General features: G+C 40.3%; 1 protein-coding gene across 2 annotated transcripts in view; it reads left to right on the top strand.

Annotated features, from left to right (window-relative positions):
• MYOZ2 (myozenin 2) overlaps nt 1-19,706 on the top strand; it is a 117,263-nt gene that overhangs the window by 51,105 nt on the left and 46,452 nt on the right. For both annotated transcript variants that reach the window (XM_089691778.1, XM_089691777.1), the window contains exon 3: nt 13,237-13,418. In XM_089691778.1, coding sequence (XP_089547904.1) covers nt 13,237-13,418 — 182 coding nt within the window. The remainder of the gene's footprint in view (nt 1-13,236; nt 13,419-19,706) is intronic.

The raw sequence follows: 19,706 nt of genomic DNA, 5'->3' as shown, positions 1-19,706 counted from the left end.
TATAGCAAAACATGTGTTAATGCAATACCTTTTTTGTGTGAAATACTTGATTTTCAGGAAAAATATCAAGGGTGCCAACAATTTCGGCCATGACTGTATATACTGTACAGCACAGTTTACACATTGCAACAGTCACGACTATATAATGTACAGCACAGTTTACACACTGCAACAGTCAGCACTATATAATTTACAGCACAGTTTAAAGAGTGCAACAGTCAGGACTATATAATGTACAGCACTGCTTACAGACTGCAACAGTTAGGACTATATAATGTACAGCACAGCTTACACACTGCAACAGTCAAGACTATATAACGTACAGCACATTTTACAGAGTGTAACAGTCAGGACTATATAATGTACAGTGCAGATTACAGAGTGCAACAGTCAGGATTATATAATGTACAGCACAGTTTACACAGTGCAACAGTCAGGACTATATAATGTACAGCACTGCTTACACAGTACAATAGTCAGGACTATATTATGTATAGCACAGTTTACAATTACAACAGGCAAGAGTCAGACTACATAATGTACAACACAGCTGATACAGTGCATAAATCAGGACTACATAGTGTACAGCACGGCTTACAGAATGCAACAGTCGGGACTAAATCATCAAGAGGAGCAGCTATAGTGGCAGGATTTTTAGGCACAACTAGAATCAATCATTAAAATGTAATATATACAGCATAGGTGTGTGTCTGTATATATAGTACACACAGTTTACTATGCTTCAGTTATGAATGAACAGAGTAAATTACATGACATTAACCATCTCTGTCCCCTGCTCTCCATCCTGAAACATTCCCCTGTGTGCACACAAGAGAGAGGAGAGGAGGGAAGCTGACAGCGCTGGGACACACCCTATGTGCACGCCCATGATAAACAATTTATTAATTCAATATTTTTAAAAAAGTGAACAAAAGCATATCTCATGAAAGCAAGTAGAATAGCTACAAGACTAGGGTCTTGTCCCCAATAACCTATTACACATATACACTATATTGCCAAGAGTATTGGGATGCCTGCATTTACACGCACATGAACTTTTATGGCATCCCAGTCTTAGTCCGTAGGGTTCAATATTGAGTTGGCCCACACTTTTGCAACTATAAAAGCTTCATCTTTTCTGGGAAGGCTGTCCACAAGGTTTAGGAGTGTATCTATGGGAATGTTTGACCATTGAGGTCAGGCACTGATGTCGGACGAGAAGGTCTGGCTCGCTGTCTCCGCTCTAATTTATCCCTAAGGTGTTCTTTCGGGTTGAGGTCAGGATTCTGTGCAGGCCAGTCAAGTTTCTCCACCCCAAACTCACTCATCCATGTCTTTATGGACCTTACTTTGTGCACTGGTGTGCAGTCATGTTAGAACACGAAGGGGCCATCCCCATACTGTTCCCACAAAGTTGGGAACATGAAATTGTCCAAAATGTCTTGGTATGCTGACACCTTAAGAGATCTCTTCACTGGAAATAAAGGGCCAAGCTCAACCCCTGAAAAATGACCCCACACCATAATCCCCCTTCCACCAAACTTTACACTTGGCACAATGCAGTCAGGCAAGTACCGTTCTCCTGGTAACCGCCAAACCCATACACGTCCATCGGATTGCCAGACAGAGAAGTGTGATTTGTCACTCCAGAGAACACGTCTTTAGTGCTCTAGAGTGTGCTGTACACCACTGCATCCAACGCTTTGCATTGCACTTGGTGATGTAAGGCTTGGATGCAGCTGCTCGGCCATGGAAAAACATCCCATGAAGCTCTCTACGCACTGTTGTTGTGCTAATCTGAAGGCCAAATGAAGTTTGGAGGTCTTTAGCTATTGACTCTGCAGACAGGTGGCAACTTCTGCGCACTGCGTGCTTCAGCATGTGCTGACCCTGCTCTGTCATTTTACGTGGCCTGCCACTTCGTGGCTGAGTTGCTGTTGTTCCCAGTTGCTTCCACTTTGTTATACCACTAACAGTTGACTGTGGAATATTTAGTAGCAAGAAAATGTCACGGATGGACTTGTTGCACAGGTGGCAACCTATCATGGTGCCACGCTTGAATTCACTGAGCTCCTGAGAGTGACCCATTCTTTCACAAATGTTTATAGAAGCAGTCTGCATGCCTTGGTGCTTGATTTTATACACCTGTGGTCATGGAGGTGATTGGAACACCTGAATCCAATGATTTGGAGGGGTGTCCCAATACTTTTGGCAACATAGTGTACATCAGATTGCATATCACAAACTTTTGCAATAAAATAATTTCTCAAACTCATATGTTCTTGTCAGTAAGCTTGATTTGTTTCTTGGATATCATCCGCTTCATTAGGAGCTGGCAAGAGGACAAGACTAACAAGTCCAAATAAAAAAGACATTTATCAACAAAACAATTTTGAATACTACAGAAGTTGCATCCATCACCACCTTGTCTGTACCAACTTGGTTACCTGAGGATCCTTCGGGGGAGCAGGCTAGATGTCAAACACCCAGGAGAGGGGGAAACAAGTCAGGGCCTGACTATCCCTCAAGAATGGCAGACACACCAGGCAACAAAACACTGGCTGGTCTTATAAGGCTGATATCTTTAAAATGTAACTTGAATTATTATTATTATACAGTATTTATAAAGCGCCAATAGTTCGCTCAGCGCTGTACATTACAAAAGGGGGACAGAACAATACCAATACAATGCAAAACATGAGGGGATTGAGGGCCCTGCTCTTTCAAGCTTACAATCTAGGAGATAATCGCTAATATCTACAATGTAAAAATTGCTGACATGACTAACAGTCTAATTCTTTACTATATAGATTACCCAGACATTTAGAAAATTAGATATACACTGATTCTATGCTACTAGTATAGAACATGAAATTCTCCATGAAACTGGGCAAATTTCAGGATCTCTGCAATGTTGGCAAAACAGTGACCTTTGAGCTAGATCTTCATCTTCGGGAAGAGGGCATTTTTGAGGGTTGAGCTATTTGAAGTTTTTCTTGATCGCTCGTCATCTTCCAGTGATGTTCTTCCACTCTTGAAGTGCCACTAAAAATATCTTGAACAATTTATTGCAGCATTGCCGTAAACTTGCCGAATCATGTCAAATGTCTCTGTGGCAGATTTGGCCAGTTTTATGAAAAATTTTATGTTTCCTCTTTTTCAAACTTGCTGTCCATGATGAAATAGCACCCATGGTAACGTACGTGGTCAGAATAGCACCAGCTGCACAGCTCCCGATGTACAGAGGATGATGTCTTTTGGCACACTGATTATGAAGGTCGGTGCTCCCTGTGACTGTTCATGCAGCCATGTGCTGCCATGTGTTGGTGTGTTACAAAACTAGTCTCAAACTTTTTGATACCACCTTGTATACTTACCTATTTTCAGGCCACTCTGGTCTGGTCCTATGATGTGGCTCCCCTCTGTCAGCCAGCATGGCTTCAGGGGAAAGGAGGGAGCAATGACAACAAAGGGACCATTAAAGCCTATGGGTGATGTCACCGCTTCAGGCTTTACTAGCCAATGTTGGAACACTCTTTCCTCTCCCCTGCAGCTGCCACTGGCTGACGCAGGGGATTGTGTGTCCGGACCAGAACAAACTTAAAATAGGTAAGTATACTGTATACATCTTCTTACACAGGTTAGTTAGACTAGATGTTAGGAGGGGGGAGGGGACAGTTTTAAAGCAAGTTAAATATAAGCTGGAATTCCAATTTAAACATTAGTTTTAAAGCAGTTACAAAGAATATTTTTCACTATTGACCAAATCAGCTAAGTCTGCCTATGCAATGACCAAAAATAATCTAGCAACATAAAAAGAAATAAAAAAGGCACTTATGCATGCTGTAACATAAGAACTGTAGTTGTCTATATGTGATATATATCTGTTTGATAAGGAGCTCAATGAGCCTAATTGGCCCTCCCAGTTCTTATTTTAGGATTATAGAACAATTAGCCTTTATGTTTTGGAAGATAGGATATAGGAAAGGGTTGAGTAGTGTAGCAAAGGACAGCAGGGCAGGGCTGACACCAATCAGTCCACAAAAATACTGTGCTGTCAGGCCACAACAGGAATTAGGAGCTGAGTGCATTTTTAGAACATCAATGGGTATTTTTCTGGACTTGCAAGGTCTTTAAATTGATAAAGCACGGGTAATGTGTACGTACTGTAGAAATCTAGTGCACATTTCTTTTTCTTTTTCCCATAAATACACTGTAACGTCATATACACTGCTTCAGTTCATCGTCAAGTCCCACAGCTACCCCTGGTAGGTCCTAAAACTACAAACAATGAACAGATATTTGTTCTAGGAAAGATGTCTGCCAGTCTGCAATGAACTCAAGCCTATTCAAACAGTAATTAATTTAATAAAACAATATTATTGTGTAATGAGTATATTTTTATTAAGAACTCTGAAAATGAAAACAGAAAAAGGGTTAGTCTGCGGGTTCTTTTCATTTATCCATTGTGATCTGGCTATTCTGGCTCGCTATTTGTGAATCTGTGTTCTGTATACTGAGCAGTTATAACATACTCTTACATATTTCTAAAGCGGCTGCAAAGAACAAAGATGATATGCATTTTGCAATAGCCCGCTAAAACAATTTTTTTTCTGTAGTCTGTCCACTATATCACATCCACCTGTATAAGTTAGTGTGAAAGTGAAAATCTTACCAGTTGCAGGGCATGATTAAAGTGCACCTGTGCCCAAACTATGGACAATAGTGTATATACCGGTACATAAAGAGCTTCAAACAAACTACACTGCTCAAAAAAATGAAAGGAACACTTTGAAAACATCTCAATGGGGAAAATATCATGCTGAATATCTATACTGATATGGACTGGGTATTGTGTTAGGAATGTAAGAATTCCCTATCCTTTGATGGAAATGAAAATTATCAACCTACAGAGGACTGAATTCAAAGATACCCTGAAAATCAAAGTGAAAAAATTATGCAGAAGGCTAGTCCATTTTGCTGAAATTTAATTGCAGCAACTCAAAATGGTTCTCAGTAGTTTGTTTGGCCCCCACGTGCTTGTATGCATGCCTGACAACAATGAGAGGACGGATGCTGTCCTGGGGTATTTTCTCCCAGATCTGGACCAGGGCATCACTGAGCTCCTGGATAGTCTGAGGTGCAGCCTGGCGGTATCAAATGGACCGAAACATGATATCCCAGAGGAGTTCCATTGGATTTAGGTCAGGCCAGTATGGGGGTCATTCAATGGTATCAATTCCCTCATCCTCCAGGAACTGCCTGCATACTCTCACCATATGAGGCCTGGGTATTGTCGTCCATCATGAGGAACCCAGTGCTCACTGCACCAGCACAGAGTCTGACAACGGGTCAAAGGATTTGATTCCAATACCTAATGGCAGTCAAGGTGTCATTGTCTAGCCTGTAGAGGTCTGTTTCCCTCCATGAATATGCCTCCCCAGACCATCACTGACCCACCACTAAAATGGTCATGCTGAATGATGTTACAGGCAGCATAATGTTCTCCTTGACTTCTCAAGACCATTTCACATCTGTGACAGGTGCTCAGGGTGAACCTGCTCTCATCTGTGAAAAGCACAGGGTGCCAGTGGCAGACCTGCCAATTCTGGTGTTCAGTGGCAAATGTCAATCTAGGCAGTGAGCACAGGGCCCACTAGTGGACGTTGGGCCCTCAGGCCACCCTCATGAAGTCTGTTTCTGATTGTTTGGTCAGAGACATTCACACCAGTGGCCTGCTGGAGGTCATTTTGTAGGGCTATGGCAGTGCTCATTCTGTTCCTCCTTGCACAAAGGAGCAGAAACCAGTCCTGATGATGGGTTAAGAACCTTCTACGGCCCTGTCCTCTCAATGCTATCTAAAAAGAAGATACATATTTATACTCATTCAGGTTGAGGGGCTTTAAGATATGTGTCTCTTTAGCAGAGAATGTTCAGTTTTCTCCAGGTTTGGTAAATCCTGGCATGGATTCTGGAACCCGAAAGTTGTGTAGAGAATTGGACTGGATGAAGCTTCCAACCCCGGGTCTATGTTTTACTGGCAATAAGGGTCCTGATTGTGCAGATTTGCACAGCCCTTCTAATATAGGAGCTGACTAGGATTCAGGGCTCCACCTGGGAGACAGGAGGTCCCTGAACAAGGTGTGGGCTGGTGCAACAGGGAGCTGTGAAATGGACACATAGTCTGAGTTTGGTGGAATAGTCTGGAGCAGCCAATCTCAACCAGGGTGCCCAGGCACCCTGGAGTGCCTTCAGGCTTCTTCAGGGGTGCCTTGGCATAATGCTCTAAATTGTATAGAAGCCAGCAGGTGGATCAGTCCTACCTTTTAATACACAAAGCCACAGGTTTTCTTTGTGCACTTTTATGACCTTCTAGCTGCCAGCATCCAACAACCAATGACATCATCAGTTGATAAGAAGGACATCAGGTGCATGCACATCATCCTTGTTTGGTCCTCCCCTGCCCCTCTCCGTCAGCACTGGGGTCACATTAGCAGAGTGAGGGAGAGAAAATGAGAAACACTGAAATACTAGTGGGTACTAGTGTGCAACGGTGTATTTGCTTTGAAAGAATAAATCACCTCTAACGTTGGGTGTACTGGATGTGTGTAGAACAGCTTTTTACATTTTAGATTGGGTGCCTTGAGATTATCCGTCATTTTGAAGGGTGCCTTGACTGAAAAAAGGTTGAAAAACACTGATCTGGAGGATCAGAAAAGGGAAGCCCGAGAGCAACTCTGCTGCCAGAGTAAACCAGGAGGCTGAATATAGCATTTGTGTTGTTGTGTAGCGTTAGAAGAGGAGAACTGAAAACTCCTGTAAGGCTCCATTCACAGATAGGCATTTCAAATTGCACGTGTAATTCCCACAATTCTGCCCACAGTTTGAAAATGTAATGTTAAAATGTAAAAATGCACATTAGCATGTTCAGATGCCATTAATTTCAATGGCACCTGAAAACGAGGGGCATTTTAGCTGTGACCGTGATGTTTTTGTCCGTGTGGAAAATGCGCCGCGATCGTGCAATAAAAATTGCAGGATGTGCGATGCCCAGAAACGGTTCCCGCAACCTTTTTTGGGCACTGAGCTTCTCGCTTCCCACGATTTTGTTTGCGGCGTGGAAAGATGTGCCATGAAGGCAGCAAAAACGCCCTGTGTCTTCAGGTGCCTGGTGGTAACCTTTTCGTGTTGGAGCTGAACTTTCTTTCCATAAAAGTGGGCAAAGAAAGCCTATAACTACAGGTTTGGAAACTGGATTGTGTCCTTTAACCACTTGCCTACCGGCACTTTTACTCCCTTCCTGCCAATGCCAATTTTCAGGTTTCAGTGCTGTCGGACTTTGAATGACAATTGCGTAGTCATGCAACACTGTACCCATATGAAATTGTTATCATTTTTTTCACACAAATAGGTATTTCTTTTGGTGGTATTTAATCACCTCTGGGTTTTTTATTTTGTGCACTATAAATGAAAAAATACAGAAAATTTTGGGGAAAAAAGTTTTTCTTTGTTTCTATTATAACATTTTGCAAACAGGCAATTTTTCTCCTTTCCTGCATTGATGAGGGTGCACTGATGGGCACTGATGAGGCATCACTGATAGGAAGCACTGATGGGCACAGATAGCCTGCACTGATGAGGTGGCACTGATGAGTCAGCACTGGTGAGCATTGATAAGGAGGTACTGATGTGGCTGCACTGATATGCAGCACTGATGGGCACTGATAGGTGACAATGATGGGCACTGATAGGCAACAATGATGGGCACTGACTGACAGCAGTGACTGGTGGCACTGATAGGCGGTACTGACGGCGGCACTGATGGGCACAGATCGACAGCACTACAGGGCACTGATGGGTAGCACCGCTGGGCACTGATGTGCAGCACTGATGGGCACTTTTGGGGTTGCACTAATAATCAGTTCACTGATAATCAGTGCCCTAATTATCAGTGCAGATGTCTCTTTGACAGTTGCCGGTTATCGGTGATATTGATAAACCTGGACTATATATATATATATCTTTTTTTTTTATTTATATATATATATATATATATATATATATTTTGTTATACTGTTAGCTTACTTCTGATTTTTAATCTTCAAAACAGAAGGTATTTCCAGACCAAGAGTAGGCTGCTGTATGGAAATAAAAATTGTCACAGACCGCAGGCCAGACTGTGCTGCTCTCAGATCTGTGTGAAATAAACTTCTATGTTTTAATGTAACTTCTCATTTCCATTTATGAATTACTAAGAATTAAAAGAATGAAGTATGTTGTCTTACCAACTACTTTGGCAGGCAGTAGGCCAGGGAAAATGTGTGTGATCTTGCTTGATCTAGACATGATGACGATATTGCCCTGACCACATGTCTAGCATCTGCTCGAGGTGCCGGTAGTTATGGCATGTGTAGGCTTCTGTTGTGCTCCTGACATTGATTAGGACTTGACGGGAATAAGAACAGATTTGATTTAAGAAGGCAGCTCTGGAAATGTGTCAAGGAAGATAGTTGCACAATGCAATTTCGCTATTATTTCATTCTTTTTCTCATAGAAAACCAGTAACTTTACATAAGCTGTTATTCTGAAATAAAGGAAAATACCAACCAAAACTGATGTTTAAAGTGTTACTAAACCCAGGACCTTGCATTCACTCTATCTGGTCTCCCACAGTACACAGAACATGGAAGTGCAATTATTTTAGTAAATATAAACTGCTAAATACCTTTTCTCAACAGCAGTTAGAGCAGTCCTGTGACATCAGTAGAGCACTGGTTAAAGCTTGTAGGAGGAGTTTTCTTTCTGCTCTAGGAGGATGCAAAACCCCTGAACAGTGCTGATTGGCCCTGTGCTGATCAGATGCACTCACTCTCCATAAGGAAAAAAAAAACCTCTCTAGCAATACACACTAAACTGAGCAAGTGCAGAATGGCTACTGTTCAGTCTGTCATATCAGGAGATAAGACGTGAACATTTGAACAAGAGGAGGAGCAGAGAAGTCAGGATAAAACAGCCTTTTTACACAATGTAGAGGATTAACCCCTTAGGTTCCACATTGAATATAACAAGCATGCTTTACTGCATATACAGAATGATTTTACTGTTGTGGGTTTAGTAACAGTTTAAATTTGTTTTGATTGTTGGTACATTGTATCACTTTTTGGCTGCGTACATCTCTCTGAGATGCCAGCAGCCAGATTTCACTATATTTTCCAGTACCAACCAACTTCCACAGCCATTAATAGCCAGCTGATAGTGTCACACTCTTCCAACAGAATATACAAAACACAGAATCAATAACTGGTTTGAATGATGTAGTGTAACACATTTGTTATGTCCTTGAGGGGGGAAGGAGACACAACTACTACTTGGAAATTAGGAAGACTAAAAAAACAGCATATAATGTAATCATCCAGAGCCAAAATAGAAAAATAATTTTGCAGTGAATTTGACCTTTAAATGATATGGCCATCTTTGGGAAATAGCAGAAAGTTAAAAGTCACATTATTGGCATAAAGTGGTACTTCAGTCAAATTTTTTTTTCCTCAAATTTTATTTTTATAAAGCAGCAGGTTCCAACTATGCAGAACTGCACGGTAAGGCAAATACAATAATAGCAGTATATCAAATACACAACGAATCCCCCTGGTGGTTACAGTGTATAATAAATAGTACATAGAATAAATGTAGTACCCCAAATCAGCACAGAGATAAGGAGTACAAGGAGTAATAGCCGAGGAAGGACCTCTAAATTCCAGCTGGTAATGTGGGAAACTGCTAAACATTTTTACACGTCTCCAAGGCTAACCCGGGAGCAGGGGTGGACTGACCATTTGGAAACTCGGGCGCTGCCCGAGGTCAGTAGGGGGCCCCATGAGATGCCCCTGGTACCTTTTTCATAGGCTTTTTTGAGTTTGGGCAAGGACACAGGAGCCCCATGATCCCCTATTGCCCGGGGGCCCCATGAGTTGTCAGTCCGCCCCTGCCCAGGATAAAGTAGCCCAGGAGGAGGAAAAGAAAAGAAAACACATGATCAGAGGGGGGAAGGAGAAAAAAATGGGTTATGAAAATAGCTTTCATATACTGTATATAGGCTGTCGTATAGTCATCCATCAGTAGGACTCATTGTGAGAAGGGACTTCCCCTCTTCAGAGTATACAGTATGAACATGTTCCATAGCGTCCAAGTTTTGGAGTAGACCTCCCTTTTTGTGTTGGTGTGTCAGCATAAGATCATCCATATGGTTCAGTTCCTCTATCTTAGGTAGCCAAAGACTAAAAGACGGAGGTTGCGAGTCTCTCCACCGCAGAGCGATACAGGACTTGGCAGCATTCAAAAGATGATGCAGGACAGATCATTTTTATGATTATAACGGTATATTGGTGACATGTAAAAGGAAAAATGCTGGGTCATCTGGAACAGGGTAATCCATACGTTTTTGTACAATGTGTTGGACCTCTCTCCAAAAATGCTTGAGCTTTAGACTTGACCAAAAAACATGTAAGAGCGTTTCCTATTCCTTCTGGCACCGCCAGCATCTGTCTGAAGCAGCTGGAAAGAATTTATGCAACATAGGAGTTCTGTATCATCGTGCCAAAATCTTCAAACTGTTCTCTTCAATTCTTGTGCAAAGTGAAGATTTTAGGGCAAAAAGGATCATGGTAGTTTTTTGCAGTTCCGTAAAGGACCTCCCCAGGTCGGCTTCCCATTTACGTCAGCCAAATTTTATTTATTTATTTTTGTTGTGGATGGAGAGAAGAGTTAGAATCTCTATTTTTATTGCTGTCATTGTCCCTTTCCTATGATTTAATTTCCCATCCTGTCCCAGTGTCAACCTTTTGTTAATGGGTAATTTCTAAAAGGTGACAAAGACCACAGTAAAAGCCTGACAGAAGATCTAAGAAATTTCCAATCTCGTAAATGTTTTTAGTGCTGTCTCTGTCATAATTTGAGACACACTTTAATAATTATCAAAAAAACACTGTTGGCTGACATCTGTCATAGGGTTGTTTCATGCAACTTCATCTTCCAGTAGCACATAGACACATTGTGAACAAGAATGTGGAGAATATTATACAGTATATAATTGATTGAGTGCAGTCACTCATATTTAGGCTATTGCCATAAAGAATCACTGGGAAGGTCTGGGAGCTGTTAGCAAACGTTTTCAGATAGTGACCACCGTCAATGTTTACTTAAAAATTAAAAAATTTAGAAAATCTGTCTACTGGCTTATTCTTGAAATAAAATATGTTTTGCTATCTAAGTGATTGTTTACTGTCAGGTAATATTTAGGCTTTATACATATTTTACTTTTCTCTCTTGTATGTATATGTCAGCGCAGTGATGTTGCAGCATTAACACTTCTGTGAAGAGTGTCATAACGTATGTCATTATGTTGATAGTGATGTCCAAGATTTATTGATTGCTGGGAGCAGGAATATGTATATGCATGCAAAACAAAGTTATGGGTGAAGTTGACCTTTGAATAGCCTGAATTTTACTAGCAGAAAAAGTTTTTAAAAATTAGTACATTTGCAATGAAGAAATGTATTTATTACAGCAGTTTTCTCACAATTTTTTACTGGCTTGCAACTTAAAATGGCTTTTCTCTATTGACCATAAATCTAGGGGGTACTTCACTCCTGACTACCAATGTAAGGGAGCATTTCTCCACACTTTACCACCAACCTCCAGTGTAAGAGAGTACTTCATCACTGACCACAAATGGAAAAAAAGTATTTCTCAACTGACCATCAATGTAAATGTGAGCTTCACCACTGACCACCAAAGAAATGCAGCATTTCTTCACTAACCAAAAATGTAAGGGAACACTTCAGCACTGATCACTAATGTAAGAGAGCACGTCACCCCTGACCACCAACAAAATGGAGTAGTTCTCCACTGACCATCAATGCAAAGGTTGGCTTCAACACTGACCACCAATGAAATGAAGAATTTGTTCACTGACCTTTAATGTAAGGGGCCACTTTACCATTGACCACCAATGTAAGAGATACTTCACCACCAACCACTAATAAAGTGGAGCTTTTATCCATTGACAATCAATGTAAGGGAGAACCTCACCACTGACTGCCAATAAAATCAAACATTTCTCCACTGACCATCAATGTAAGGCAAAACTCCACCACTCCGTATCAGTGTAAGGAAGCACTTCACTGATCACCTATGTAAGGAAGCATTTCTCTACTGACCACCTGCGTTAGAAGTGTTTCCACACTGAGCACAAATGTGAGTTCTAAACTGACCACCAATGAACAGGAGCACTATACTGACTAGCAATGTAAGGTAGCACTAAACTGACCACAAATGTAAGGAGCACTTCCCCACTGACTACCAATGTAAGGCAGTATGTCTTCTTTAATCACCAATGCAAGTGAGCATTTTACCCCCAACCACCCATGTAAGGGAGGCATTTCTTCTTTACCACAAATGTAAGGTAGCGCTAAACTGACAACCAATGAAAGGTAATCAGTTCAGTGCTGCCTATGTAAGGGAACATTTCACCACTGACCCCTAATGTACTGAATACTACTGTATATATGTATGTAGTGTAGCACTATTCGTAACTAATACCTGGTGTAAGGGAACACTACAACTTTCATTTCAGTGTTTATTTCCTGGCTATTAATGTTCTTTATTTTACTTGTTACTGAAAATAGATTTGATTTAAATAATTATAGTGCTAGGTAGAAGTTATAGAGCAGGAGGTATTTAAAAATGAGCTGCCCTGGATAATAAATATTCTCAGGGTATCATAATAACTATTCATTTTTTAATAATTATATCTTCAATGTTTTGATGACTTCTATGTACTGCAAGCTGAAAAATATAATTTTTTGCAAGGGTTACCCTAGACCTGAAAATTATTTCCAGGGTTTTTTTAGACTAAAAGGGTAGAACAAAGTCAGAGTTACGTTTTATATATCATAATGAGTGACTCAATTTATAGTGAACATTTTCAACATGCATATAAAACATAAATTGGGAGTAGGAGTCATTAACAATTTGGTTATGTGATAGTAGACAAACATTTGCATACAATATTGACATACAGTATATATCAATAATAAAATAATGTATAGATCCTAGTTCCTGTAATACCATCACAATTTCCTCTCTGCCATGACTAGAACTCTGCAGTCTAATTACGAAGGCACTAATTGGCTCCGAGGGAATAAATGTATGTTTCTGTTTTTTTTGTTTCTTTTGCAGAGTTGGAAGGCATTGACTTTGGAAAAAAGATAAGTGTGCCTAAAGACATCATGTTGGAGGAACTGTCTCTGCTAAGCAACCGAGGGGCAAGGCTTTTTAAGATGCGACAAAGAAGATCTGACAAGTACACGTATGAAAACTTTCCATATGAAATGAGACCACAGACACAGACAAATATAAGTGTAAGTATGGATCTTACGGTTAAAAATAATTCACAATTTAATACTTGCACTTGTATGAAAAGCAGCATCAATCTTCACATGACAATGGTCCCTTTCTGACCTTCAACTTATTACTAGTCTAGTACTGTGAGGCTGAAAAGATTATTTATTCAGCTTCAATGTCAATGATTACTTTGGAACTATAACATGGCCCAGGTTTTTCAAAGTGTACCTTGCTATATAAAGATTGCAGCAGATTTTTCCACAGATTGGCAAACTCATGTATTTTGGGCTGATTTATTATTCGATGTTAGAACCCCTGTCAGGTGTTGAGAAGGTTCTGTGTAATCTTTTGCCCCTAAGAAAAGGGATAGTTGAAAGCCCTTCATTGACAGTTGTCACCAGATTAGGAGCTCAGAACAAACCTTCTAATGGTGATACATGTTCTATCAAAGGGGTGATTTGAACTCCCTTTAGGGGAGATACCCTCCTATTCCTGTCACTTTACAAACACAGGACGTATGGGGAAACCCCTCCATAAGGAACACTGAGAGTAATATTAACCTGACAGTTTTGAACTCTTCCCAAACTCTACCTGAAGCTTGGCAGAAGAAAGCAAGCTTTGACCTACTTTGCAGCATAAGGCTAATAAAAAAAAGTGCAATGAACCGATTCCAGTGTGAACCGGCCCTTAGAGTTAGGAAAGGTACTCTGGATAAATAGACTAGTAAACATTGTTTTTTCTAAAAAACAATCTGAAAATCTAGGTTTGACAGGTTCTTTAAAGCAAAAGGTTGCATGCCTAGTGCTGGGAATGAACAACAGAAATGAGTGCTGCACTGGAGTAAAAAATCTCCCATGCAAAGTCCCAAGCAAGTGTTTACTATTTTGAATTAAATCCAAAAAAGGGCAGTATTGCTAAGACTCAATAGTTCAACAAGCACAATTACAACTTTAGTAAATGAAGCTCAAATACTAAGCCTGTATTCCCACTAGTGCAGTGTGTAAATGAGCACAAAAATGCATGATTCTGCTTTTTGCCAAAGGCCCTTTGAAACAATAATATGCATGAAACAACATGGTTATGCTTAATGCCTGACATTGCACTTCATGGTGTGAATTGGGGCTAAGGATAATGAGACCTTTTATAATTTTTTTCACCCAGGATTTGCACAACTTTCACTCACAGTTCACCCATATGAAAAATGGTTGCCATTTGGTGAAAACAACAATGACAAAGTATATTAAAATGAGACTATAGTCTTATTACGTAATTTTTAGTTAACTTTGTGAGTATGAACAGCCTGCTGTAATACTTTTTAAAACCCTTGCGCAATCAGCATTCTGAATAGATATAAATACTTGCAGGAAAATACAACTTTATACATTGGTTCCTGCTGTGCCCAAATTTAATCACACCACATACACGAACTAATGTTACTGCAAAGGGACAGTGCTACACATATAATAAAAATTAATCCATATATAAATATCAAATCCTATATATAAAACATCACACGTTATATTGTACTCCTCTTACAAATGTCAATCATACTATACAATGTCAGTCCACTTCAGGTGTGTCAATTAAAGCTCAATGTGGTATCACCACCTTGTGAGTCACCACCACCTTCAGCCTCTCACCTGGTTGTTTAGACCTACTACTCTTTCGGTCTAGGAATGCCTTTAACCCTTTTATCCCTGTGTTATGGGGATCTCGCCTCCTGGTAGGTAGCTCTTCTCTTTCTTTCACACCGGTGTTTATATATAGAGATATAAGCTAACATAGTGTGTACTGCATAAAATATGGTTTATTAAAATATTAAAATCACACCTACAAATGTGGTGCACTGTCCTAGTGCACAACAGATATAGGCATTATAGCTTCCACAGTGTTAGGTATAGATGAGGCACCTGGTGGAACCTCTGATGTACTTGCTATACCTACTCCGGTCAGGCATGTATTCCCCACTCTTCTCCTATGTTAGACATCAATGCAAACATCTCCAACAAGTTCTAAGTCACTCACTCCACACCCTTACGCGTTACGCCAAGTGGCTTCGTCACAGGGATAGTGGAGTAGTGATGTGACCTCATTTAAATAGTAAGTATGGTTGACCATCACTATGGAAACCCTTCTGCATCATAATCTGTATTCAAAATGTAACAAATTCTCGATGCTCACAAAATGCCGCATATATTTATATCATGAAGTCACGATTCATTAATAAAACAATTCACATCAAAATCCACATTTAACCCTTTTGGTACCAAAGTCCTAAGTTCAAATATCCAACGGGATTCTATTCTGCTCAGAGGTTTGACTTTATCACTTCCTCTCCAATTTCTGTTATATTTTTCTATGCCCCAAAATTGCATTTTAGATGGATCACTATTATGGAGGTCCCTAAAGTGTAAAGATAAATTATGTTTTGGGAAACTACTTGATATATTATAGGCATGCTCTTTAATTCTTTTGGCCAAATTCCTTTTGGTCCTCCCATAAGCAAATCCACCACTCTATCCAATGTCTCGTGGATTAACACCTCCATCAAACAAACTGGCTAACAGCAAACTGCCAATGTTTTTAGGACTGCTCTGATGCTCTAGATTCCTCAGGTTTTCATTCCCTCTGAAGATCTTGAATTGAAATGATCGAAATGCATTGGAGCTCTTTGGGAACATTGTATTGCTGTAACCCTTTAAGGGAATATATTCTTGGAACAGCTATCAGAGCTACCAGTATGATTTTAAGCTGTAATAGTTTTTTTAATGATATTTTTGTACAATAAAGTATATCCAAAAAATGTCTTATGAATATATGTGTGACGTCATGTCAGCTGTATTAAGGTCCTAAAGGGGGTCATATTTTTTTTAAACTCCTCCAGCTCTTTCCCGGGCTTTTTTTTATACCCCCCCCCCCCCCCCCATGGCCTCTCTTTGCCTCCAGGTACTTTGGGTATGGTAGTTTTCTTTCCAGCAATAGTAATAGCACCATTAAAGTGTTACTAAACCCAGGATCCTGCATTCACTATATCTGGTCTCCCGCAGTACACAGAACATGGAAGTGCAATTATTTTAGGAAATACAAACTGCTAAATAGCTTTTCTCATCAGCAGTTACAGCAGTCTTTTGACTTATATCAGTATCCAGCCCAGCACTAGCTAAAGCTTGTAGGAGGAGTTTTCTTTCTGCTCTAGGAGGATGCAAAACCTCTGACCTCTGTCTGGACAGTGCTGATTGGCCCTGTGTTGATCACATGCATTCTCAGAAGAAAAAAAAACATCTCTAGCAATACACACTGAACTGAGCATGTGCAGAAGGGCTACGGGTTCAGTCTGTCTTATCAGCGTGGACATGTGAACAAGAAGAGAGGCAGAGAAGTCAGGATCAAACAGCCTTTTTACACAATGCAGAGGATAACCCCTTAGGTTCCACAGTGAGTATAACAAGATGCTTTACTGCATATACAGACTGATATCACTGTTGTGGGTTTAGTAACACTTTAATGGCTCAAACTACATCTCCCGGCATCCAGTGTTCTAACTTTGGAGCTCAGTAATAGAACATGTCTACTATTGCCATCTTGAGGCAGAAAAGAAGATCTGCACTCAGGAATTTCAACCATAGTAAACTTAACCAATAGCCGCCCGGCCAATAGCTGTTTGGTGGCCGGCAAAATGCTGTAGATTTCCGAGTGGATGCCATATGATGTACTCCCGGGCATGCGCAGTTTTCGCGCTTGCAGAGCTGCGCAGCGGCACAATCTGTCACCGGCTGTGTACCTCGGACACGGCCGATGACAGATCTGAGTACCAGCCCCCATTGCCGGTACCATGTGACCTGCTGTGACCAATCACAGCAGGTCACATGACAGTTGTATACAATGGATGGCTTCATTCATGCCATCCATTGTATACTAGTGTCTAGCTGTGAATGGTCACAGCGATCACATGCACATGTCATGTGATTAGCTGTGGCCAAAACACAGCTAAGCACAAAAAAAAAAAAACCCTGAATGAATCGATGTCATTCAGGTAAATGCTTGCTTATAGCAAAGTAATTCTTTGCTATAAGCAAACTGTGTAAAAAAAAAAATACTGATCACTTTCCCAAAGTAGTACAATGTTACTATGGTAACATTGTACTACTTTGGTCATAGTGAAATATGAAAACAAATCTTAAATAAAAGGGAAAAAATTTAATAAAAAATTAAAAATAATAAAATATATATATATATATATTTTTTTTTTCATACTGTCACCAGTCAGTGTCCCTGATCACCGCCATGCCAGTTATATGATGACGCTGTACTGCACTGGTGACAGTATGTAAAAAAAAAAATAGTGAAAATAATTTTTTACATTTTTTCATTTTCCCAAAAATTATGACAAAAAAAATACAACTTCAAAAAACTCGCCATGCCTCTTATGAAGAACGTCGGACTGTCTACTCTGCAAAAAGGGGTCATTTGGGGGATATCTGTACTGTTCTGACATTCTTGGACCTCATGAAATTAGATTGGCTGATCAATATTCAGATCTATACCATAGTTTGTGAACTCTATAACTTTCCTACAAACGAAAAAATACATCCTAATTTGGGTTATTTTCACCAAAGTTATGTAGCAGAATACATCTTGGCCTAAATTTATGAAGAACAATTATTTATTTGCAAACGTTTATAACAGAAACAAAGAAAATGTGGGTTTTTTTCAAAATTTTCTGTCTTTTTCTGTTAATTTGGCAAAAAATAAAACCCCCGGCGGTGATTAAATACCACCAAAAGAAAGCTCTAGTTGTGTGAAGAAAATGATAAAATTTTAGTTTGGGTACAATGTTGTATGACCGCACAATTGTCATTCAAAATGTACGTGCGCTGAAACCTGAAAAATGGCCTAGGAGGGAAGGGGGTAAAATTGCCCGGTATGGAAAGGGTTAATAAACTTAGAAAATAATTCAGTAACAGTGGCTCTGGTTACAATTATATGTGCTGGCTTTGCACAATCACTCTACACCAGTTCTCTATTTTCTCACTGCAAGTCTACAATAATGGCTTTGCCTGACTGAAAACAGTATTTGTATATCATTAACCAAACTTATCTGAACATCAATTAACTATTTTTTAATCAGAGGTTATTGAATCTTAGATGCCCAGATCAAATTTATCAACATCACTGTGAGACAGTAAACTAAACTATAACTTCATGACAGCAGGTTTTGAAAACCAGAACTGGCTTATCTGGCAACCAGGGCCAGATAACCATCACTGGAGCCTGGAGGCACAAAGGATTTGATTACCTTTTGTAGTATGACGGGACATTTCCTTGTTATATTGGGCAGCACAGTGGCTAAATAGTTAGCATTTCCGCCTGGCAGTACTAGGGTTGTTGGTTCAAATCCCAGCCATGGCACCACCTGCCTGGAGTTTGCATGTTCTCCCTGTGTCTGTGTGGGTTTCCTTCCACACTCCAAAGACATGCTGGTAGGTTAATTGGATCCTCTCTAAATTGGCCCTAGTATGTGTATGTATGAATGTGAGTGAGGGACTTTAGATTGTACACCCCCTGAGGGTTAGGGACTGATGTGAATATACAATATACTGTATATATGTATGTAAAGCACTGTGTAAATTGATGGCACTATATAAGTACCTGAAATAAATAAAATAAATAATATTCTGGTCCTGACTTGGGATAGAATATTGTGGTAATGTGTAAATAGCTGCTATTGAGTGAACAAAAATATGGGGCTACCTCTTTGGCTCTGGTGCCTACCATGCCTTATGGCAAATATGGTTGTAACATTGCTGTTCTCAAGGCAAGGGACACTGTAAGTGAGGAGGTAGGCTCACCACACTCATTACAATCTGACTGTGAAATCTCTGATAGATCTACCAACAGCTATGCAGTGCAAGGGCCCACCTGATTGGATAGAAATGAATAATTTTGGTAAGTCCTCATTGTCGCAAATGCGCGCACCTGAGATGGACGCTGTTCAACCATGTTGGTTTCAGACTCCATCTTGCTAAGGGTATCCATTTCTCTCCTACCCCTCCCTCTCACTGAGAGGGACATTTTGGCCAGTGTGTGTGTGTGTACTGTTTATGGGTCACTGGCTGGCCAAGCTAGGTGCCGAGCGGTCTGTGAAGCTGTAACCTTTATCACCTAGGCAAGATAAGGCCAGCGTTCCCAAGAGAGCTTGAGTCCCACTGTCCTGAGAACCTGTGTAATTTCACGCCGCGAAAAAAAGATAAAGGAGCCTTCCCCGGAGTTCAAGGCATTCCCAAGAAGCCCACACCAGATAAAAT

The sequence above is a fragment of the Staurois parvus genome, unplaced genomic scaffold, assembly GCF_062004578.1.
Source record: "Staurois parvus isolate SC_StPar_1 unplaced genomic scaffold, SC_StPar_1.0 ptg000572l, whole genome shotgun sequence".
Lineage (NCBI taxonomy): Eukaryota > Metazoa > Chordata > Amphibia > Anura > Ranidae > Staurois > Staurois parvus.
This window is presented reverse-complemented; position numbering and strand designations above follow the sequence as displayed.